Source organism: Triplophysa rosa, linkage group LG12, assembly GCF_024868665.1.
Source record: "Triplophysa rosa linkage group LG12, Trosa_1v2, whole genome shotgun sequence".
Taxonomy (NCBI): domain Eukaryota; kingdom Metazoa; phylum Chordata; class Actinopteri; order Cypriniformes; family Nemacheilidae; genus Triplophysa; species Triplophysa rosa.
This window is the reverse complement of record NC_079901.1, coordinates 2330516-2355933: the sequence shown is the minus strand read 5'-3', so window position 1 is coordinate 2355933 and position 25418 is coordinate 2330516. Positions and strand designations below refer to the sequence as shown.

Here is a 25418-nt window from a genome sequence, read left to right as displayed (position 1 = left end):
TAATCGAGTAATTAGTAAATCCTACCAATCGCCAATTTTACACTCCGAGGTGAACAGAGGAGGTTTGTTTTCTTTGGCATTTCACATTCCGTTAGTTGACAGAATTGAAATGAGTCAAATCATTTTACTCAAATGTATTTACCTTTACATTATTTTCAGTATTTTTTAGCAATATATCTGTCCCTCCATCTATAAAACTAAAAGTAGTTGCTATTTATTTACTCATTCTGAGGGGCTGAACCTGTGGCTTACTGTAATATTGTAATACATGAATCACCGAATATAATTATTCTTACGTGCGACGTTAAAATAGCCATTATTTGCATCACAAATCGACAAAAACATTATTTTGTGAGGACATGATTCAATATTCATTGCATTATTTATGGATATTGTGCTAAAAATGAAAAAAAAAGCTATTTAGGCAAAGTGTGCGCTTAAAAAGGGGGAGAAGAGTGTTAAAACTAAAAGGTCCACTAGAAATGAACTCATCAACCATAATTAAATGCAGAGGGAGTGCGCACTCTGGGTGGTCCATAGCGCTGATAAATGTATGGGCCCATTTCCAGGCCTTAAAAACAATACCTCTATCAATATGCATTCCTGCATTTAGCAGCACCAGGATCCAGAGCTTCAGGGCATTAACTGATAATCGAGATATGTAAGTCTGTGTCTCTGTCAATAATGCAATTCCTCTAAAAATAAGTAAGAAACGCAACATTTATTTAGATTACTTTTTATAGAGTGCTTGAACTTGTTTATGCAAGTTGTGTACATGGCTCGAAAATGGTAAAAAAAAATTTTTTATTATTTATACTATCCTGTCTTTAGAAACAGCCTCTATGCCGTGGTTACTCAAAGCACGTGTATCATATCGAATAGAGAATAAAGACCTACAGACTGTCAGGATCAAATGGAGAATACAATATTATGTTATCTTAGCTATCAATGTCCGGAAAAATTAAGCCACCACGGGAGTGAGTAACCAACCAAGAGTCCAGGAACACGGCAAAAACAGAGATCTCACTACGGAGATAGCTCCCATCAAAACTGCTTTGTCCATACTGATGCGTATTTGAGTAGGCTATTTACAAACTTGCTTAATAACGCTATAATTTTCCTACATGATGATATGACAAAGGCACGTGTCTTGATGTTCACATTAGGCACTCATCAGGTCAGTCGATTAAAATTAAACTCAAACAAAACAGAAAGTCAGGATCTGTGTGATGTCTGCTGTGAATGAACTTGCCTTTATGAAGTAATGCAGCGATATAGCTGAATGTGGACTGCAGTCGTCAAATGAATTTCCATGGACGCGTTCCGACTAGAAACCACAACTTCAGAAATCTCGACATTATTCTCGATATTAAAAAATAAGAACGGAGTGGCTCTCGTGAATTAGCTACACTAGCGAAGTTTTTTGCTTGAATTTTGATTTAAAGAAGCTCAGGGAAAATGTTTACATTCTGGAGTATAAACATCCTGCCCATGTTCCTGTCTGTCCGACAAAAGAAACATGCTTTGAATCTGTTTATGAATTTTTTTGTGTTTTTTATCTAAATGTTTAATATGTATATATCGCATTTTTAGAACCTTTTTAGAAGTTTTTTAAACGTTTCTATTTACATGTTTTATTGCTATAACTGTACAAGAATGCTTTCAAATACATAAAAATATTAATAAGAGCAAATATTACATGTTTTAATTGATCATTTATAACCCACTAATAAAAGCAAAAATACCGCGATCCTCCAGCTGTATTACTGATGTATTTTTGAAAATGTATTTTTAAATTGATCGCAGACTGCTTTTGAATTTAAAGTTTAAAAAGCCATAAACCTATAGGCTATGCACTATGATGCTATATGGTGCTATATAATTTACAAATATTAAGACTATAAAGTCTTCATTTTAAAAGTGCTCTAGTTTTGCGTGAGTGTGTGCAGATGTTGCAAAGCCCACCCCGGCAGAGCTGAAAGTGGGAGGGACACTGGGCGGCCCCTGTGCGTCTCTGACTTGCCCATGCTCAAGAGTCTGAGAGGAGCTGATGGTAACAGATAAGTAAAAGCTCAACTCCTAAAGGAAGAACAAGAAGACAGGATCTGAAGCAGAAAGAAGCTCCCTTTTCCCGTAAGACTTCAGTTATAAGGTGGGTAGTACTATTACAGGGGCACCGCATAAACAGAGGGACTTCATTACGACACAAATTCATCATCTGTGTGTAATTTATGAGAGCTACGTAAAAACGATTGTGGATTTTTCTTGCGTGTGTGAAGAATGACGGCTGAAGTGCAACAGCCCTCCGTGCAGACCCCTGCCCACAGCAGCCCTATGTCGGAAAAACCGCACGGACAGACGCCTGTGATGGAAACCTCATCGTCCTCCACCAGCACCAAAACCAAAAAAACGAACGCTGGAATTCGGCGTCCTGAGAAGCCGCCGTACTCCTACATTGCGCTCATTGTAATGGCCATACAGAGCTCTCCAACCAAGCGGCTTACTCTGAGTGAGATATACCAATTCCTCCAAAGCCGCTTCCCGTTTTTCCGAGGCTCGTATCAAGGTTGGAAGAACTCCGTTCGCCACAACTTGTCTCTGAACGAGTGCTTTATTAAGCTACCTAAGGGTCTGGGTAGACCTGGAAAGGGTCACTACTGGACCATCGACCCGGCCAGTGAGTTCATGTTTGAGGAGGGATCTTTCCGCAGGAGACCGCGAGGCTTCAGGCGCAAATGTCAGGCTCTCAAACCCTCCATGTACAGCATGATGAACGGACTGGCATTTAATCACATACCCGAGTCCTACAACTTTCAGGGGGGCGGCGGGGGCCTGTCTTGTCCTCCAAACAGTTTATCTTTGGAGAGTGGGATTGGGATGATGAATGGACATTTGGCCAGCAATATGGAAGGAATGGGCTTGGCAGGACACTCCATGTCACATCTGTCAACGAACAGTGGACATTCCTACATGGGGAGTTGCACAGGATCCTCGGGGAGCGAGTACCCCCACCACGACAGCTCTGCTTCGCCGCTTCTCGCCGGCGGGGGAGTTATGGAGCCCCATCCCGTGTACTCCAGCACGGCCTCGGCCTGGCCTCCGGCACCCTCCAACTCTCTCAACAACGGGGCGTCTTATATCAAACAGCAGCCGCTCTCTCCGTGCAACCCCGGTGGCAACCCGCTGCAACCCAGTTTACCCACACACTCTCTGGAACAGTCTTACCTGCACCACAACGGTCATGGCACCACCGACCTTCAAGGTAAGGATGATATGTGTATTAAAAACACACTCTTTTATTTACACGTTTGATTTCATGTAATGATCTAACGGCCAACTGATTTGCGCCTTTTTGATGATGATTTTTCTCTTAATACATGTTGCGCAAACATTTTTTATATTTACGTTACTGAACATTAAAAGGTACTAAATATGTAATATAGAAGAATTGGTGAATGCATTAAACGCATTAGAGTTATAGGTCAAAATAGGTAAAAGTCTAAATTTAGGAATATTTACGTTTTCTTTAAGATTCGCTGTTGCAGGTTAAAAGAGGGTAAAACCACTGTGTATCTATAAAATTAACTTAGTACAGCTCCACTCTACACATGCACACGCAGAAGTTCTATGCCCGCCTGCTGTAACCACTGGGCAATAGCAAAAAAAGTCTCGCCACGAGCCCTGCAGCAGTGTGTGTGTCCGTGGGGATTTGCGTGCAAGCAGTCCAGCCGTCAATTAAATGCGATCCCACCCAGATCTTTAAACTTCCCAATCTTTTAGCTCACTCCATTAAGACATTAATAAGATAAGACATTATCGCACACAACTTATTGCAATAATTTCAAGCTTTTTAAAACTATTTGTAAGACATTTACGAAGCTCCTGCATCGTAACAAGACACTTAAAATAAAAAAAACTTTGAAATCAAGTACAGGTTATTTCAGAAATAAGCCGTATTTAAATTTATTTTGTATAATATCATTTCAACATAGTTAATACAATACATTTAAATAGAAATATCATATAGCCTTGATATAATTTATTTAGGCCTACTAATCTTGACATTTAACTAATCTACATTGATGTTAAATGGTTTGTTACAATTACTGTACTATTAAAATTTACTAGGCCTACTAAGTGTTCATTTTTCTTACCGTAAATTGTATGCATTTATAAGACATTGACATGTTTATAGCCCCTTTGCAAATAAAACGGTTGTTTTGTCTCACACCCGTCGTTGAAATTACCAAGAAAACATGCGTATTTGAGTTTTATATTTACGATTTGAAGATATTAAGAAATGCAATGGATGCATAACTAATGCCACGGATGCATGATGAGCGTATCTCTGAAATAATAATAATAGGCTAGCCTAAAAAAGTTATTTTTATTTTATTTTTAAAGTTATTACGTCTTAAGTATATTACGTTTCGCAGGGTAATCTTTCTGTCATAAATAATGATGCATTTCCTGGTAACTAAATTAAACACATGGTAAATTAAACTAATGAAAATAGGCTACCAGTTATTTTCGAGTTTATAATAACGTCTTGTTATATGCTTTGTCTCGGCAGGTATTCCCCGCTATCATTCCCAGTCTCCCAGCATGTGTGACAGAAAGGAGTTTGTCTTCTCTTTTAACGCCATGACCTCCTCATCGATGCATTCACCAGGGAGTAGCTCTTACTACCACCACCAGCAGGTCGCCTATCAGGATATCAAACCCTGTGTGATGTGACAGCATTACAACAAACAAAGCTCATTATAACAAGCAGGCGCGAACGACGAGTAACTAAAACTATGGAGTGCTCTTTTAGTGGGCTCCTGTGGAAAGGAACACGGATTAAAAATTACCGTCACGACTATTCAGAAGCTGACAAATGAAACAACAATTTAAACATGACAAACTCGTCATGAAGGAGCCGACTCGGTACTTCATTTACATTTACATTTAGTCATTTTTTATCCAAAGCGATTTACAAATGAACTTCCAGAGAACTTCAGACGAAACCTTCAGCCTTTAAAAGCCAGAGCATGTCATTCCCAACAGCTCGGTACTAACTCTGCTGCTGGATGACCACCACTCTTTGAGATGCAAAGATGAGTAAAAAAGGCCGATCTTACTGTATTTTAATGTTGCATTGTCCTTCAAGAGGAGCTGGTATCTTAAGGACGATCGTTTGTCAATGAAACATTTCATTTCGCTTTAAGACGGTAAATGAAGGCACTTTTAAACTCGACAGCGCAACTTATTTATTCTGTTCAAACGTTAAATTTTAGGCTACAGTTATAGCCGCAGTATTGACCGCTTTATTGGCAATATTTGCCCAATGTAACATGAAGATATATTATAAGCACTGTTAGTTATTTTGATTGTGTTTACTTAGTTGTAGGCTACCTACCCATATTGACACCTCTTATTCCTCAAGCACTGTATATAAACTGTACATGGTGTAGGAAAAATCTTATAGTAGTGTTTTTCTGTTCCGATGGCTTTAAATGTTATGTAACACTTCTATGAAAATTAAAAAGTAATGGCATGGAGTTTGCAAAAAACTGTTCAAAACGTGATTTTTTTCTGAACGAGATTTTGTGGATTTGATCATAAGCTTATTTGAGCATAATAGAAATTATCATTACTGCATTTAAATAAACGTAACTCAAACAAACACACAATGTAGCCTGTAGAATAATAAATGAATGAGTAATAATAGAGGATGTAAATCAAATAAAATAAACAGACTATATAGCCATAATGTCTATGCGGCCAAAGGTCTGAGACTGATTCAGAGAATCCTTGGAGAACAAACGCTGCTTTGGTGGATCAGAGAAAACTAAAGAGCGACCGCAAACATAGCCCTACTCCTGACAAACAAGAAAATTTAGATCGTCTTGTCATTTATTGACAGACAAATAGGCCTACTATTTCTATTAAGGAGTTGTTGCTGTTTTGTTAACATAATTTGACTGCAACGAGGAAGCGTTGATGCTGTCACTACTGAACATGTTCAATAGATTTTACATATTGAAACAAATATAAATTATCATTGTGGAGTTTTCGAGTACAGTATGAGCTATACTGAAATGAAGAAAAAAATATCAAATCAGTATTGGCTGAGGCTTAAAGTTGTCTTCGAGGACCCATAGTGCTGTGACCATAATGTGAACTCGCACAGAATCACTTATATATTCACAGTGCCCGTGATCTTTAACCTAAAACGAACCTCCTAAGTGTTATTTTGATGATTTTTTAAATGTTGGGCAGCTTCTGCTTGGGTCATAGATTTTAGGTTAATTTGTATAATATATAGGTACAAATAATAATTTCAGTAAAGCGATAAGGCACTTACGACATTGTGAGCAGCCTCTCACAGGTTATTTTTAAAAATGCTTTTAAAACTTCAATAAAAATGAAAACTTACTTAAACCTTTAGAATAATTTTGATTAAAATCGTTACGAAAAATGACACATTTAACAGAATAGTTAACGTAAAAAAATCCAGGGCCAGTTGTTTTAAATGACAAATAACACCCAAACACGGAAAAGGGTAAAATAAACAATGCCAACATACAATGATATGACATCATTGCTGAATTGTATATGATTATATTTAAAGACACGTGACATTATGACAGGACATTTGTAAAATAGGATACTAAAGATCTACCTCCATTAGTTCACGGTTGTATGCTAGTGTGGCTAAAAAGAACTACTACTTGTTTACAAAGTTATTGCAAAAAATATGACGATAAATTATCTTAAGAACGACAGAAAACAAAATCATTCTAATTTAATACACGTAAACAATAGTTTGTGTAGGCTATACTGTACAGCTACTGACATTTATCACTTGTGAAATCCAGCTCTTACCCTTTTCCTAAAACTTTAAAAGTTTTTTTTTTCAAACAGACATTTACAATTGAATTTATATTGATGCTTTCTTTAAGTTTGAGGACATCAAACACAAACACACATGGAGTACCCAACAGACACGCAGGGCTTGTATAGAAGCCATGACCAATCACATGTAAATCATTTGCTTACAAAAAGTTTCAGACACTGTTCAGACGTCATAGAGACAATAAATAAATTCAGAACACACACTTTTTTTCGTCAGGCCTTAACTGTCATTCTGCAAAATATGTTTTTACTGCTATAATGCATCATTATTGTGTAGAAAGGTTATCAGGTAAGATAATACAACAATATTAGATTATGAATTATTTTATACACCCTGGAAGCCTTTAATCTTAATTCCCTCATTTTCTTTGGTGTTCTGACTTTTGACATATTCAGCTCGCAGGGTGTTGCCGTGAACAGTGATGTTTTTTAGAGCTTGGAGAGCATGCTCGACTCTAGCGCTGTCAGCGTAATGCAGGAAGGCTCTATGCTGCGCCCCCTGCCAGTTGATTCTCAAAGGAACGGCTTCCTGTTCTTTCAGCAGGTTTTTCAGCTCACTCACACGCAACCTTGCGGGAATGTCGCCAAGGTATATAGTGCTGCTGGGACATATATGAAACTTATCCTTAAATCTAGCACGTTTGTCATCTGCAGAAGTCAAATGTCCCTGCTGCGGCTGCTTACTTTTAGGATCAAAATTAGGTTCCCATTTTAGCTCATGCTGTATTTTACTTTGACAGGCCTCTTGCAAGTTGTTATTCTCCAGCAGGTGGTGTTTTTAACGTCACATCTTTTCCTGCTTTCTGCTCCAGTAATCTTAGTTTCTTCAAAATAGGTATTTTCGTCAGCACTTCTGTGTCCAGCTGAAAAAAAACATATAAGTAGATTATTAAAATCGATCTGTGATGGTTTTTGTCAAGGCAGTACCAGGACTTCTGGGAAAACACAATATGCTCAGATCAGACTGAAACTTGACAAATTTGATTTAATTCCGGTCTCTTTTTTAAATGCACACAAAATAGAACTATCTATAATATTTACTGATTACATTATTTGACAAATAGGAGCCTCAGAAAAAAAGGCAGTAATCACATCATCAATGTCATTGTAAGCACAATGTTAGCGTTTGATATACATTTATCAGTAAAGGTATTGGTAAAGGTATACCTTTCTGTTCATTTTTAGTATTGAAATAGCCTACCTTTCTGGTTATTGTTTTATGAAGATTCGCAAAGTATGATAATGGTATATTAATTGTAGTAATCTTATAAAAACAGATAAATTACATTTATTGTACTGCACGTAATATCTCAAACTGGAAATTGAACCAGTCTGTAAAAAATCCTGTAAAAATAATAATAAAGTACTGGCAGAAAACTACCAGAACATTTTCCCTTTATTTTACAACATTTCCGTTAATGCTAAAATGTAATTTAATGCAGTGAAAAATACAGGTAAAACAACTGTAAAAATGAATATGGAAAATTCCTTCATATTAATATATTGTGCCCTATTTTTGCGGATTTTTCTTAGAGTATAGTATTTTAAAGTATATAAAACAAATGATTACACAGCTCTCTGGAATACTTGATTCTGACTGGTAAGTCACAAAATTCCATGGTCGGTTACCACGTAACAACTGCTAAAACACAGGGTCATGCAGGCACTATTTAGTCATCTTGACCAGTGCAGTTTAAGACATTAAAGATGAATATGGATAAGTATTAACATATGATATTACATTTACAAATGATTTATCCATATTGCTAGTATATTCTTGTTTGAACATTGTGTCTTTGCTTAAAGCTGACAGGAAATGTTTTTTCCTACTGATGGTTTGACTTTCTTAATATTTTAAAACGATATGTAATGTCCAATAATTAATTTGTGTGGCAGCCATGTATTAAGTGGGATGAAGTACATCCTGCCGAATGTTTTTGCTAAATAAACACCTTAACTGAGAAATCCTGATCACCTTTGAGGTGTCCGCCACGATAACAACTGGCTAGATGTAAATGTGTGCTTTGTTACACATAGAACCGTTTTTCTGAAATGCCTTCAAAGGAGCTACTAAAGAGAAACATAATGTTGTTTTTAAAAAAATTTTTTTTTTTTCACCTTCTCGCTGACAATTTAATATTAAAATAGACTATTGCTGTTACTTCACAAATGTGTAAACTGGCATTCTCACAAGTTTGACAAATGCAACTTTCTCAAATATGTCACTGCAATTTTAAAACTTCACTTTTGTGTAGTAATTCGTTAAAAGAGTCGTGAGGCATCTGATGAATGTGTGGTAAAAATGTATGACGTGTCTGGACTGTCCTCTCTTCCTATTTCTCATAGGGAGTGGATGGCTGCACAACGGGATGGTCCTGAGTTTCTCATAGGGAGTCGGCATTAATGGAATAGGTTTGAAATGGTTTAAATCTTGCTTATCTGACCATTTTCAATTTGTAGCAATAAACAATGAGATGTCACGCAAATCACAAGTCCAGTACGGTGTACCACAGGGCTCAGTTTTAGGGCCTCTGCTCTTCACACTACATGCTACCTCTAGGAGATATAATTAAGAGACACGGAGTTAGCTTTCACTGCTATGCTGATGATACTCAACTTTATATTTCCTCAAAGCCTCACGAAACACAACAGTTCAATAGATTAATGGAATGCATAGTCGATATAAAAAACTGAATGAGTAACAATTTTTTATTACTGAACTTTGACAAAACAGAAGTGTTACTTATTGGACTGAAAACCACCATACGTAACGGAATACAGCTTAAACTATTGACGGATGTTCCATAAAAACCTTGTCGTCAGCAAAGAATCTTGGCGTTTTATTCGATAGTAATCTGTCATTTGAAAGCCATGGTGCCAACACCTGTAAAACCACGTTTTTCTATTTTAAGAATAAATCTAAACTACATCATATGCTGTCAGAGAAGTTGCAGGGAAGTTAATTCATGCATTCATTACGTCAAGACTAGATCATTGTAATGCACTAATAGGTGGCTGTCCTGTGGGCTTATTACAAAAAGTGCGTTGATCATGCGGGCGCCGCCGACAAAAGAGTGTGTGTTTATGCTTGCGAATGTACTGCCCTACCTGGCTGTTGTGATTTCTGTGTCCCAGTGGTTGCAGCAGCGGTAACAAGTGCTCGTCAATGTCAAAAGATTGACCAATCAAATTAAATAAAAACCGGGTTCACAGAATTCCAGCCAATCAAATTACAGAGACCACGCAGAATACAGCCAATCATACTACATATTGTTTTGCCTGAATGGGTGTAGTGTCATGGCTCTGCTTCATTTAGTCATGTTTTCTTGGTCCTGTAGCAGAGCCATGACAAAGTCTTTGGTTAGGTGTGGAGAGAAACATATTATTGTTCTTTTGACAATAATATGCGTTCTCTCCAGTGTCTTGTCATTGGCCCCGCTCCTCTCGTTTCCTTGTTATCTTTCCCTGAGTGTTTGATGTTCCACACCTGTCCTCGTTCGTTATCCCTCGTTTGTCTTCCCCTATAAATGCCCTCATGTTTCTTTGTCTTGTGCCTTTGGATTACGTTTGCATGTGTGTTTGTACGTGCACCCTGTACTCGTGTGCCTACGTGCTGTCTCTGTGCTAACCTGCGTTCCTGTTGGATTTTGTGAGTGTTTCGTGTTCCCCTAGCTTCCCCTGCCGTGTGATTTATTCCTTGCCTTGTTTTGGATTTTGTTTAGTTTTTTCCCTCTCATGGGAGGTGTTTTGTTTTGAGTTCTGGTTTTGTTCCCGTTTATGTAGTTCTGGTTTTGTTTTGCACCCCATCGTGGGTTTTTGTTTTGTGTGTTTTTGTTTAAAATTAAAGTCTTGTGTTAACCCCTTCACCGCCTGCCTGCATTTGGGTTCTTTCACCTCGATCGTGACATGTAGTATGAATGCGATCCAGCCGTCGTACGCCATATTGACGTGATCTTCTTTTCCTTTTCAATGGCCGGTGGCAATTTACGTTTGAGGAGCATATCCGCCACCTACTGTACTGGAGTGTGGGCCAGAGATTAACCATGTGATGTAATGACAAGCGCAACAATTTAAGTTATGAGAGACAGGTTGCATTAACAAAGTAACATGGGTTTTGCACAAGTAAACAACACATGAAATAAAGCTTTCAAATTTCTTCAAGTACAGCACATTCAGAGCTTTTAATTTTCATGTATTTTTATATTTATCTTGTAGGGCTATATGCTTTTGATAAAAGTAAACAATTAAAATGAATACAGCAGTTTGTAATTTTGCAATGCATTTTCTCAGTTAAATTTCGGCAATAACAGGCCCATCCACACTTCCCATTGTGAAGAATGATTATGCTAATGGAATGTTCTTTTTGTAACAGAAAAATGAATCATATGAAGACAGATGAGATGTAAGTGTCTTGACCACGTACGAACGGAACTACAAAGCTATCAGCAAGACGCTCGTTATGTCTGTTTCATGAGGTGTAGTGCAGGTTGCGTAGACCGGTAATAAAAATCAACATATGTTTTTTTCTTATTAAGCATAGTGAAGTCCATTCTGTCATGTCATATAAATTACAGTGATGTGTACGCACACTTACACCAGTAACAAATCGTAAGGCAGCATGATAAACTACATCCAGCTTTTTCAAAATATTCAAGGGTGCATGCATATAGATTATATCACCATAGTCCAGGTCTGACAGAAAACTACTTTCTACTAAACGCTTCCGAACAACAAAGGAGAAACATATTTAAACGAAAATAAAAACCTAGCAATATGAGAACTAAGTCAGCTTATCATCAAGCCAAATACCAAGACATTTATAATATACAACCCTCTCTAGATGAATACGATTTAGAGTTTTAATCCTGAAATCATGTAGAGAAGATCTAGACCATGTACAAATCATATATTTAGTTTTTTTTTTAAGTATTCAGTGCTAATTTTAAATTATCTAGAGAAGTCTGATTGAGTTAAAAGCATTCTGTAAGGAGTCCATTGACACTTTTAAAGTTGAAGCCACAGTATAAATAATAGTATCATCTGCATAAAAGTGCACCTTTGCTGAATCAATTCCTTTTATCAAGTTAATTTATATAAATAGAGTAGTGTTGTCACGGTACCAAAATTTCAGTAGTCGGTACCAATACCAGTAAAATTCCACGGTTCTCGGTACCAATTTCGGTACCAAAGCAAAACACCAGTACATGCTAATTGAAACACAATTTTATTAATAAAGCTCATTGTTAATATAAATGTATAGAAAGCAATGCCATTTTGTATACATGAAGTATAAGTTAATTGTTGCTGAAACTGTTGTGTGCTCACTGGGGTCTTTCATGCTGATGAACATCCTCCTCAGTCTGCTGCTGTAGAAGACAAATAGAATAAACTTCAGTAAGTCAACTGACTGAACAAACATGCATATGCAATATTAGAACAAACCTCAGTTTTTATTNTTTGCACCCCATCGTGGGTTTTTGTTTTGTGTGTTTTTGTTTAAAATTAAAGTCTTGTGTTAACCCCTTCACCGCCTGCCTGCATTTGGGTTCTTTCACCTCGATCGTGACATGTAGTATGAATGCGATCCAGCCGTCGTACGCCATATTGACGTGATCTTCTTTTCCTTTTCAATGGCCGGTGGCAATTTACGTTTGAGGAGCATATCCGCCACCTACTGTACTGGAGTGTGGGCCAGAGATTAACCATGTGATGTAATGACAAGCGCAACAATTTAAGTTATGAGAGACAGGTTGCATTAACAAAGTAACATGGGTTTTGCACAAGTAAACAACACATGAAATAAAGCTTTCAAATTTCTTCAAGTACAGCACATTCAGAGCTTTTAATTTTCATGTATTTTTATATTTATCTTGTAGGGCTATATGCTTTTGATAAAAGTAAACAATTAAAATGAATACAGCAGTTTGTAATTTTGCAATGCATTTTCTCAGTTAAATTTCGGCAATAACAGGCCCATCCACACTTCCCATTGTGAAGAATGATTATGCTAATGGAATGTTCTTTTTGTAACAGAAAAATGAATCATATGAAGACAGATGAGATGTAAGTGTCTTGACCACGTACGAACGGAACTACAAAGCTATCAGCAAGACGCTCGTTATGTCTGTTTCATGAGGTGTAGTGCAGGTTGCGTAGACCGGTAATAAAAATCAACATATGTTTTTTTCTTATTAAGCATAGTGAAGTCCATTCTGTCATGTCATATAAATTACAGTGATGTGTACGCACACTTACACCAGTAACAAATCGTAAGGCAGCATGATAAACTACATCCAGCTTTTTCAAAATATTCAAGGGTGCATGCATATAGATTATATCACCATAGTCCAGGTCTGACAGAAAACTACTTTCTACTAAACGCTTCCGAACAACAAAGGAGAAACATATTTAAACGAAAATAAAAACCTAGCAATATGAGAACTAAGTCAGCTTATCATCAAGCCAAATACCAAGACATTTATAATATACAACCCTCTCTAGATGAATACGATTTAGAGTTTTAATCCTGAAATCATGTAGAGAAGATCTAGACCATGTACAAATCATATATTTAGTTTTTTTTTTAAGTATTCAGTGCTAATTTTAAATTATCTAGAGAAGTCTGATTGAGTTAAAAGCATTCTGTAAGGAGTCCATTGACACTTTTAAAGTTGAAGCCACAGTATAAATAATAGTATCATCTGCATAAAAGTGCACCTTTGCTGAATCAATTCCTTTTATCAAGTTAATTTATATAAATAGAGTAGTGTTGTCACGGTACCAAAATTTCAGTAGTCGGTACCAATACCAGTAAAATTCCACGGTTCTCGGTACCAATTTCGGTACCAAAGCAAAACACCAGTACATGCTAATTGAAACACAATTTTATTAATAAAGCTCATTGTTAATATAAATGTATAGAAAGCAATGCCATTTTGTATACATGAAGTATAAGTTAATTGTTGCTGAAACTGTTGTGTGCTCACTGGGGTCTTTCATGCTGATGAACATCCTCCTCAGTCTGCTGCTGTAGAAGACAAATAGAATAAACTTCAGTAAGTCAACTGACTGAACAAACATGCATATGCAATATTAGAACAAACCTCAGTTTTTAATACTGCATTTACACAAGATTACTTGCATTAAGGTAACTGTATATTAAAATAATAAATGCAACAGATATATTTTTCTTTAGTTTAAATGTGGCTTTTTAAACCTAATAGAGTTATCCATCCAAGACATACACATTGCTAGTCATACAGTTAGTATGATAGGCCTAAATAAAATAGGTACTGTAAACCCTATCCTGTCCTCCCATTTATTTTACTCCATTACAGTTATTAAAGCATTAAATGGTTAATAAGGACACTTGACTGGATTAGCATTGGCGCTAACAAATTAACACGCAAACAGGGATGTTAATTTTGACGTAACCTTTAACTTAACATATGATACAACATTCGTAATGTAAACGCGAACAGAATTTGAAACTTACCGCTTGAACTTGTTAACTTAAATCCGGATGTTTCCTCCTTTCACAACAAAACTCTGTTCGTTTTCTTCGTGATATGACTTTAATCTGAAGTATTTCTGTGCGCATCTCTTGTGGATCGGAGCTGCGCTTATCCGCTCATCACGTCTTATTGCGTCTATGAAAAGTTTCCGACTGACAACCTGTCAGACAGAGCATCAGTACCCGGTTGACCCGGTACGTCGGTACTACCGGGTCTTGTGAAAATTAGGTACCGACAACTTTTTTATTTTTAGGTACCGACTTGGACCCGAAGTACCGGTACTTTTGACAACACTAAAATAGAGAATAAGATTGGTCCCAAGATTGATCCTTGGGGAACACCTGTCTTCACTATTATAGGAGTCGAGGTATAATTATCTATAGACACACATCGAGGTCTTCCTATCAGATAGTTTGAGAACCATTTTACTGCTGTGTTACTAAAACGTACACATTGGAGCCTTTTCAGTAAAAGATCATGATTCACAGAATCAAATGCCTCGGATAAGCCAATGAAGAGTGCAGCACATGATTTTTATCATCCAGTGCAGTGATAATGTCATTGGTAACTGACATGGTTGCAGTTATAGTACTATGTCCTTGTCTAAAACTTGACTGAGTTTGACATAAAATGTTATTCACATACAAATAGTCCTAACTGTTTATTCACCAGTGATTCAAACACTTTAGCTGTTACAAACAGTTTTGAAATAGGTCGATAATTATCCAGCAAAGTGGAATCTCCACCTTTCAGTAGTGACTGAACAATTGCTGATTTCCATGAACTAGGTATCAGACAACAGCTTAAACTTAAATTAAAAATAGAGGCAAGTGTTCCCGCAATTAAGGGAATATTAAGGGAATCGTGATGATTCATTGAACCTACATTTATAAAATGTGTATTAAAGGCTTCTGCTAAATTTTCTTTACCCCTAATTTCTTCATTATTCATTATTAGTGAATCAGGAGTTGCTGAAGCCAACACAGATCCAGTTGATGATTTGATCAGTTTCCAAAATTTACCAGGATCATTTAGGTATTTGTTTATCATATTAAAATAATACTCACTTTTTGCATTTTTTATTTACATTTACGCATTTGGCAGACACTTTTATCCAAAGCGACTTACATTGCATTATCCTATACATTTGTTTCTAAGTAATGTATGTTTCTGGCGTTGTTAGCGCCATGCTCTTACCACTGAGCCACAGGAAAGCTTTATCATGCCTAAGCAATATTTCTTTCTCTAATAGAAGTGAGAACAAAATCATTAAAGCATGGATTTTTTTGTCACATACTTTAAATCTTCTTATAGGTGCATGCCTGTTAATTAATGATAAAAAATGTTTTAAAATAATTCCATGCCAAATCAGCATCTCCCATTTCATATACACGGAACACTTCACTATCATACACGTCATTTAAAAAAGCTTGTTCACTAACATTTCTAACACAGGCAATTGTGCAATTGTCACTAACATCATTACTAAAAATTCCAACTGATGAATACTTTTGTGGAGAGTTTGTAAGTATAACATCAAGCAATGTAGACTTCTCCATATGTTTAAAATTTAACAGTGTTGGAGAATTAATTAACTGTGACAGATTTAGTGCATCACAAGTGTCCTTGAATGAATCTGAGGACTTTGATAACCAATCCCAGTTCAAGTCTCCCAGCAATACAAAGTCAATGTCTGTATACTTTTTTATATAATCCGAAAGCAGTGTTCGTGAGACGCCGATGGTAGATGGTAGATGGTAGACGATAGCATCCCATTAGTATGAAGTCAGCACCACTGGGAAAATGTAGTTTAAGTACAGACAGTTCAAAGCATTTGGGCTTACTGATGGACTCCGACTTTAAAACCGATTTGACATAAATTGCTACTCCCCCTCCTTTGGAAATGCAATCTGTCCTATAAATATTATATCCATCAATGTGAATCATATTGTTCGTAATTGATGATTTTAGCCATGTTTCTGATAAGACCATAATGTCACAGTCAGTTGAGTGTGCACAGACACAAACTACATCAATTTTATTCAATAAACTACATGCCTTTGAATGAATAAGACATAATCCACTAGGGCTGGGCGATGTGTTTAAAACAATTATCGATAATCGACTTTAACATCATCCCGATATCCGATAATGTCGGGTGTGTTTGACTTCATGCAACGTCAATTTTTTAGCACTATAAAATCATCCTACCTGTTTATTTTATACTGTTACGGGAATATGAACTTTCTGACAGGGTATGTTGCATTGTAAAATCATCCTACCTGTTTTTGTTGTCGGTTTAGATTATATTAAGTTTTGCCCTGCGGTTGGAAAATCTGACTGGGTAGTACAATTCGAACACCAGTACAGCCCCGCGAGCGTGAGGTTTTGCTTTGCCGACACAACTCGTCTTTCTCTTGGTCTATCTGTGCAGCGACTGGCAGAAAACAGCAGCACTTTCAACTGACCGAACAAAACCGCGTTTCCAAAATTCTGTCACTGTTACTGACTGCCTGGGCATATGAACATTAACGTTCACGCGGAAGCCTACATCACATGATAATGTTATAACGCGTATTCCCTTTCTGTCGGTCTCTTGACGTTGAGTCCGCCGTCTTATTCCTCAATCACGTATCGGACACGGTACGTGATGATGAGATGTCTGTTGCAGCATCAGAGGGTGACTTACTGGCATCAGGCTCCGACGATTCCTTGAAGCTCCCTCCCTCGGGGGGTCGAGATCAGGAAGAAGCGGACGTCGAAATGTCAGCCATGCTTTCCCGGGCCGCCGGCATTGGGTTGCGGTGCACCGTACTGCCTCTCCCAACACTCGCGGCTGGATACACGGTACATCGGGCTTGAGAGCGGCTCCAAGCCGCACTCGCCCTCAGTGCCGTGTTCCCCCGGAAGTGCATGAGGAACCTAGTACGACCTGGAACGCCCCCTTCGGCGCGTACACGTCAACTAGTTCCATCACCCTTTCTTCCCTCGATGGTGGGGCAGCTAGAGGATACGTCGATGTCCCCCAGGGGCTCGACCCAGACTCCCGCCCAAAGCACGTAGGCTTTTCGGCATCTGAGGTGTCGAGAGCTTACTCTGCTGCGGGGCAAGCTGTCCCCTCTCTCCATGCTATGGCCTTACTGCAGGCCAATGCGCGGAGAGAGCTCCATGAGGGTAAGACCGACCCAGCGCTTATGCAGGAACTCCGCGGCTTCACCGACCTCGCTCTCGGGCGAACAAGGTGATCGCGCGGGACCTGGGTCGGGCGATGTCCACACTTGTGGTCCAGGAGAGACGCCTCTGGCTGAACCTTGCACAGGTGAGTAAAACTGAGAAAGTCCGCTTTCTCGATGCACCCATCTCGCAAGGGGGGGCTGTTTGGTGATACTGTCGAGTTAGACAGTTAGGGAGCAGACAGAGGATATCAAGTATGTCCTCCCCAGCCGAGACTCGACCGCCCTCTGGCCGCCGAGATCCCGTGCACCGTCTGCTTCCCAGCAGCCCTGGTCCTCTTCGAGACATCGAAGAGGAGACCACCACCCCGTCAGCAGCCGTGGCGAAAGCCAAAGCGGCCCTCATGGGAAGACCCCAGGGAGATCGAGAACACCTTTCTAAAAGTTTTCTCCCTCTCTGGGCGTTTATTACAGCCGCTCTCACCCTCTACACGACGGTGTTCGGCAACTCGACGTTGTGGCAAGACCCAATGTCGAGGATAATCATCAGCCTAAGCACTCTCATTCGATGGTGCGTTGTGCTACATCATCGCCAGACAGGTAAAACTGCAGAGCCGATCTCCTCCCCGGGGGTCCCCCCCACGGCGAGGGATCCGTACTGCCAGCCATCGAACCACCCCCGGGAGGTCGATGAAGCAGAACGTACCCCTAGCCTCCCTGTCGGTCCCTGGGAGCCTGACAGGAGCTTCCCAAACCGTCACGGTGACTACGGGATACGGTCCGTCTCGGCTACGCGATCCAACTCCCCGGACGCCCGCCCAAGTTTCGGGGCATCCTCTTAACCTCAGCTGAGGCAAGGATGCCCTGTGCTTCGGGCCGAGGTCGCCACCCCTCTGGTGAGGAAGTGATCGTGCTCGTCCCTCTAGCCGAGATGTTCAACGGGTTTTACAGCCCGTACTTCATCGTCCCCAAAAGAGCGGGGGTCGCTAGATCTGCGTACCCTGAACAGGCACCTACTCAAGCTGCAGTTCAGGATGCTCACGCAGAAGCGCATCCTGGCATCTATCAGATGTCAAGATGGATTCATGGCAATCGACCTGAAGGAAGCTTACTCTCATGTCTCATTCTCCCTCATCATCGCCCGTTTCTACGGTTCGCTTTCGAGGGTCAGGCATATTAGTACAGAGTCCTCCCCTTCGGTCTGACCCTGTCCCCACGAGTCTTCACGAAGATCGTGGAAGCCGCCCTCACTCCCCTCGGGGAGAGAGGTGTGCGGGTACTAAACTATCTCGACGACTGGCTCATTTGACACACTCATGAGATCTGTTATGTACACACAAGGACCTAGTGCTTTGGCACCTAGATCGATTGGGTCCACAGGTCAACCGAAAAAGAGCAAGCTCTCCTCTGTGCAGAGCATCCTCTTTTTTGGTATGGAACTCAACTCTGTCTCCATTACAGCGCGACTGCGCTCAGTCAGTGTTGAACAGCCTGGAATTTTTCAAGCAGTCAGCCGGAGGAGGCTCCTGGGCACATGGCATCCTCGATGCACATGTTGATGCACATGAGACCGCTCCAACACTGGCTACAGAGTAGGGCTGTGCGATTTGGGGAAAATATCTAATTGCGATATTTTTGACAGACATTGCGATTAGGGATGGGCACGAGTACTCGATTACTCGAGTACTCGAACGCGACAGCGACGATCGATAGTGAAAACGATGATCGATTGGGGGTTTAAATACAGTTTTTAATTATTTTCTTTCTTTCTGATTGGTTATGCTGGCATTTCGGGTTGTGCCCAGAAATTTGATTGTTGCGTTGCGAGAGTTTGCGGTCCAGAGTCAAGTCCGGAGCACAGAAGGGCATATTGAAAGCGCACAGCGATGCTTGGTTTCACTTTGATAAACCTGACGAAAATACAGTCTAGTGCAAAATGTACGGCGCCAAGCAGCATACAAAACATACAAATCTACTACAAGTTTGATCCGTTATCATCTTACACTCTGTCTAACGTTACACCGCACGCGAGCGGCGTGATGCAACATGGTGAATGCAAAAAGAAACTGGACGTTTGTTGCGTCTCTTTGCGCTGCATCCAGTGTGCACAGAATTTCTGTTTGTTGTATTCGCGCCGCTCGCAGGCAGGGTGAGCGTTTTCAATCCATTCCCAAGGAAGCTGAGCTCGCGTTGCGCTCGCGGAGCAAAGCGAGTATTCCTCTTCTCCGCGAGCGCCACTTGAACGTGTGCTGAAGTTCATAAGAAATTGAATGGATTAAAAACGCTCACACTGCTCCGCACCAGTATATTTGGAGACAAAATGTCAGGTGAGACCACTACTATCAGACAGACTTGTCAGACGAGCATAAGAGACTTTACCGTCAGACACTGACAGACAGAAATGTGACAGGGCAGAGATGACGTTTCATCTCACGCTGATATTTCTTTTAAATGTTTACTTTGTTTTTAAAAACATTGATTGTTAGATTATTAAAAATTCACTGTGTCGATTTAATTATTTACTCAATCTTATAGTTTTATTAACATAAATTTTCGTATCAGTGTTGTAATTAAAATATTTTCATTGTCACCATGGTATGGGGGACACGCCCCGCCCCCTCTAATGCCCCGCCCTCAATTAATCGAGTACTCGTTTTTCAAACCTGTCCAGTACTCGAAATGAAATATGATCAGAAATGCCCATCCCTAATTGCGATTGCGATTTGATTTGCGATTTTAACTTTTCTAATTCAAGCTTCAATTCAATATTGTTGTGTGGAGCACAGTATGGGTATAGTTACCCTGAAAGAAAACAACAACAAAAAAAACATTTAATTGTTTCCATTAAAACCATTAAAAAATTAATTTTTGTAGTGTGCTTTGGGCATTATTCAAATAGGGTTTACTGTTGTTCAATTGGTTCCCAACTTCCAGATTACATTACACCAATAGAATCCAAATACCAGTGTACACTATTATAGTTTCCATTAAAACAAAAACAACACCCATTATAACCCTTAAATCCACAACATTTTCTATTGTGTTAGTGAATTATTAAAATAGTTCATAGTTTACATAGGCTGATTTATTATTGTTTAAGTATGTGGGATTTTTTAAAACAAGTAAAAAATGTGCTGAATGTTTAATTTCATCCAAGTGAAATTAGCAAAACAGTTAGATAGAATTTACATTTGTTTGAAACGCGGAGCTAGGCGTGAGTTTACACAGGGTGCGCGCGTGCGTCAAGCCTCGTCCATATTGCCAGATACCCGAGCCGGACTCAAGTACTATAAACATCATTACGAAACAGGCTGTGTATGCGCGTCAAGTTTAAACGGCTCGTCCGCGAGACGCGCAACGCGGGGCAGAGTCGCGCGAGAATGACACAAGCTGTGTGTGCGGTCTTCTGAATTGGACGGTTCTTTAGTATTTATTTGCCTAATATGATCGATCTGACTCTGCAGATGCCATAATAACACACACTGTCTCTCTCCTGCCTTCTGTATGTTTGTTTTTTTAATGACGGATGTTTATGCAGTTGGCTGGGGCAGTGCTGATTAGGCATAACGGAGGTGCGCTCACTCAGTTGGTTAGCAAGAATGCCACTCAAAGCGGGCTTGGAACAGACGCGTTTCCTATTTTTCACATCGCTTCCACATCGCAGCCTCTTGCGATTAGCAAATCGCAACGTCTCACATCGCGATTGCGATTCGATTTCGATTAATCGTTCAGCCCTACTACAGAGTCGAGTTCCATGGAGAGCGTGGCACACCCGCAGCAGGCGGATGGTGATTACGCTTTTCTGCCGACGCACCCTAACCCCTTGGTCTTCAATGACCTTTCTACGGACGGGGGTCCCTCTCGGGCAGGCGAGACGCGTCAGGGTCGACAGGCACCTCCCTGCAGGGTTGGGGTGCCATGTGCTACGGGCACGCAGTGTCGGGGCGATGGACGGGCCCCCGCCTGCGCAGGTATATCAAATTGCCTAGAGTTGTTGGATGTGCTATCTGCACGGAAGGGGTTACAACCTCTCGTGCAGAACAAGCACGTGCTGGTCCGGTCGGACAGCACAACTGCCGTAGCGTTTTTAACCGCCAGGGTGGCGTTCGCTTACGGCAGCTAACACGACTCGCCCGACGCCTCCTCCTGTGGAGTCCGCAGGTGAGCAGATCCCTGCGAGCCACACATATCCCAGGTGACCTGAACCAGACAGCCGATGTGCTCTCTCGTCAGTTGACGCCTCGCGGAGAGTGGCGACTCCACCCCCGCGTAGTCAGCTCATTGGGTACAGTCCGGGCGGGCTCAGGTAGACCCCTTCGCCTCCCTGGACACCACCCATTGCCCGCTAAGATACTACCTGCCTCGGCACGGATGCTCTAGCGCACAGCTGGCCGTGGGACAAGCGGAAGTACGTCTTTCCCCCAGTGAGCCTCATTGCACAGACCCTGTGCAAGGTCAGGGAAGAGGAGCATCAAGTGTACTAGTTGCGCCATACTGGCCCAACCGGACTTGGTTCTCGGAGCTAATGCTCTTGATGACAGCTGCCCCCTGGCTGATTCCCCTGACGAAGGTCCTGCTTTCCCAGGAGAAGGGTACGTTATGGGATCACGGGCTAGACCTCTGGAACCTCCATGTCTGGCCCCTGGACCGAACGAGGAGATCCTGAGTGGCCTAACCCCTGCAGCGGTTAAGACCACTACTCAGGATAGGGCCCTGGCGACTATACGCCTATAGTGGTGCCTCTTCTCATCCTGGTGCTCTTCTCGAAGATAAGACCCACGGAGTTGCTTGATCAAGTGGGTGCGGTCCTCCCAGAGACTCGAGAATAATCTCTCCCCTTCCACACTGAACGTGTATGTAGCCGCTGTTGCCGCTCATCACGCCCCAGTTGCTGGTAGTCTCTAGGACAGCACAACCTGATCATTTGGTTCCTAAGGGGCGCGGGAAGGCTACCACCTCACCCACGCTCCGTACCCTCTTACGACCTTGATGCGGTCCTGGAGCCCCTCGGAGATGCCGCTCTTTCTCACTTCACGATGAAGACGGCTCTCGGGAAGACGCTTATGAGGGTAGCGGACCTACAAGCATTCTCCGTGTCCACAGATTGCCTAGAACTCAGGCCCGGTTATTCTCACGCTATCCTGAGACCCCGGCCCGGCTACGTGCCCAAAGTTCCCACCACTCCCCCGAGACACCAGGTGGTGAACTTACAGGCGCTCCCCACCGGGGAGGAAGACCCAACCCCATCCGTGTTGTGTCCAGTACGCGCATTGCGCTTATGCTTGGACCGCACGCAGAGCCGCAGAGGCTCTGAGTAGCTCTTTGTCTGTTTTGGAGATCAGCAGGGAGGGCTGTCTCAAACAGAGATTGGCGTACTGGATCATGGACGCAGTCACTATGGCGTTCCTGTCCTAAGACCGCCTACGCCCACTGGGTGAGAGCTCTCTCCACACGGAGTACAGCCTCCTCGTGGGCACTGGGTCAAGACGCCTCTCTGGCAGACATCTGCAGAGCTGCGGGTTGGGCTACACCCATCACCTTCGCGAGGTCCTACAGCCTTCGCGTAAAATCGGTCAGCTCGACTCTTGCGGGCATCAGGCAAGACTGGCGACCGGTAGGGTGTACGCCTATGACAGTACCTTCCCCCCCTTTCTCCTAAGGGGGTCAGCGTACTACTAGCCTCCCTTCTTCCCCCACTGGGTGAAGAACAGGCACTCCATCCATCACTAAGCAAGCACCTCCTGTGGGCAGGCTGGGCAGAGCAGCCCTGCCCCTTAGGCCGGGTATCACCTGAGTTATTCGCAACATAGCTCTAACCGGACCTAGTGCTACCAGACGTTGCAACCCCCCAGCAGAGTGGTTCCGTCTGATGTATCCTCATGCTGGTTCCCACCTTGGTAACCCATGACCTCCCCAGGTGGACCTCCACCTCGCGGTTAACTCCTTCAGTCCGCACTTTCTTCCCATGAGTTCTCCCCCATCGGTGAGACCATGTTGGTACCTCCACTAGTCTCCTCCCTGCGGTAGGAAGTGGTCTCTGTAGCGCATCCCCCGCTTGAGGAAGTAGCGCTTACCCAGTGGCCTTACGGTTCCGGGCGGCTTCTCGCTGTTAGGGAAACAAGGCCACCACCTGTGAGGCTGAAGGTAGGGGCCTTCCCACCTTTCAAGAAAGCTCTGGGACCCCCTACCTACCCACTGGTAGGTTACAATTTCGCGGTTGCGCTCACGGCTGACACGCCCAGGCCAGTCACCGTCGCTTCGTTGAGATTGTGACAGGGCACAGTGTTATGGCATTTTCCATTGGAACCCCATCTGTCGGTTCGACACAACGTCGAGAGACCGACAGAAAGGGAACCGAGGTTACAACTGTAACCGAGACGTTTTCCATTATTATCAATTATCATCTGTTATCATGTCTGTTGTAATCGACATCAGGATATTTGCGAGACATCGCCGATATACGATAACATCGTCACATCGCCCAGCCCTATAATCCACTACTTGATTTTAAATCTTCTGGATTTTCAACTTGTGCCAGCTCCGGGCCTGGGTTCGGGTGAATATTACCCGAAGAAGCAGAAGAAGCAGCAATGGTAACTTAATGCGGCCCTAACACACACAGTTTCTGCCAATCTCATATTAATCTTGAGTACATATAGAGTAGTATTGCATACTTCGTATCTTCGAAGAGTATTTAGTTTGATCACATTTATATAAGATAGATACAGCTGTACGATTTTTTACGAAAGCATACGGCGCGTATGGGGGGGAGGGGTAGGCAGAACTAAAGCACGTGCACACCCATTGCCAACAAAACACAGGCATCAGTTTCACTCACCGCATGCGGTTCATGTCCGGCATCTTTTAGTGCTGGGACGGCTCCATATATCAGTTTCAAACCATCTCCAAATCCAGCATTATATCCATCGTTTATATAACATTCATCACATAAATGCAGTGAACAAACAAACACCAGAACTTTGCGAACGTATGCTCTCTCTCTCTCTCTCCTGCACACAAGTGAAAGTGACGTCTGCGCATGCTCCTTCTCCTGCTCTCCTTGCTGACGTGTGGGCGTGCCGCGTGCTTTTCCAGGAGAAGTGTCCAATAAAGGACTAAGAAAAATTGTTATGAAACAGTTTTATATGTTCGAAAATAACTTTCTGAAACTTGTACGATCGCTGGGGGTGTGTATCGAGCACAGATATATTAAGCAATACGCCCAACTTGTTTTTTGACAAGTTGACCATGTTCAGCATGAGAAGACAGCACGTTTAACATTGCAAAGAAGTCAGAATGCATGACACACCGTTGCAGCACCCCTTTAACTGGAGCGTTCTTTGTAGGGGTCGACCGATTATCACCCTGACCGATTATCGACATCGATATTAAGCATTTTTATGATTATCGGTCATTTTCAAAGCCGATAAATTAATTTATTTGTGAAATGCACTATTTGTAAAACGCCACTAGGGCTGAAACGATTCCTTGAGTAACTTGAGTAATTCGAATACAAAAAATCATCGAGGCAATTTTTGTTGCCTCGTTTAATCCATTTAACTACAGTAAACACGGAGCACTGCGTTTCCCCACGGACCGTTATTACTGACGCACAGCCCGCTAAACTCTGTTCATGTTACAGGGCTCTCAAGTCTCATGCATTCACCGTGAGACACACGCATTTTAATCTGTTCACACGCTCACACGTATTTCCAGAGGTGGGTAGTAACGCGCTACATTTACTTCGTTACATTTACTTGAGTAACATTTTGGAAAATATGTACTTTTTAAGTAAAATTAAAAGTGTGTACTTTTACTCTTACTTGAGTAA

The 25418-nt window shown here is 41.5% G+C and overlaps 2 protein-coding genes across 2 annotated transcripts in view; one reads left to right on the top strand and one right to left on the bottom strand.

The window, feature by feature from the left end:
- The first annotated feature begins 2007 nt into the window (after positions 1-2007).
- On the top strand, positions 2008-5602 carry foxf1 (forkhead box F1). The gene is made up of 3 exons (XM_057347527.1): positions 2008-2152; positions 2280-3262; positions 4574-5602. The coding sequence occupies exons 2-3, from the start codon at positions 2281-2283 to the stop codon at positions 4735-4737; spliced, it is 1146 nt and encodes a 381-aa protein (XP_057203510.1). The 5' UTR covers positions 2008-2152; position 2280; the 3' UTR covers positions 4738-5602.
- Positions 5603-6584: 982 nt separating this feature from the next.
- Positions 6585-25418, bottom strand: part of mthfsd (methenyltetrahydrofolate synthetase domain containing) — a 75892-nt gene continuing 57058 nt past the window's right edge. The window contains 2 exon segments of the mRNA XM_057347525.1: positions 6585-7672; positions 7674-7763. Coding sequence (XP_057203508.1) covers positions 7226-7672; positions 7674-7763 — 537 coding nt within the window. The 3' untranslated portion in view covers positions 6585-7225.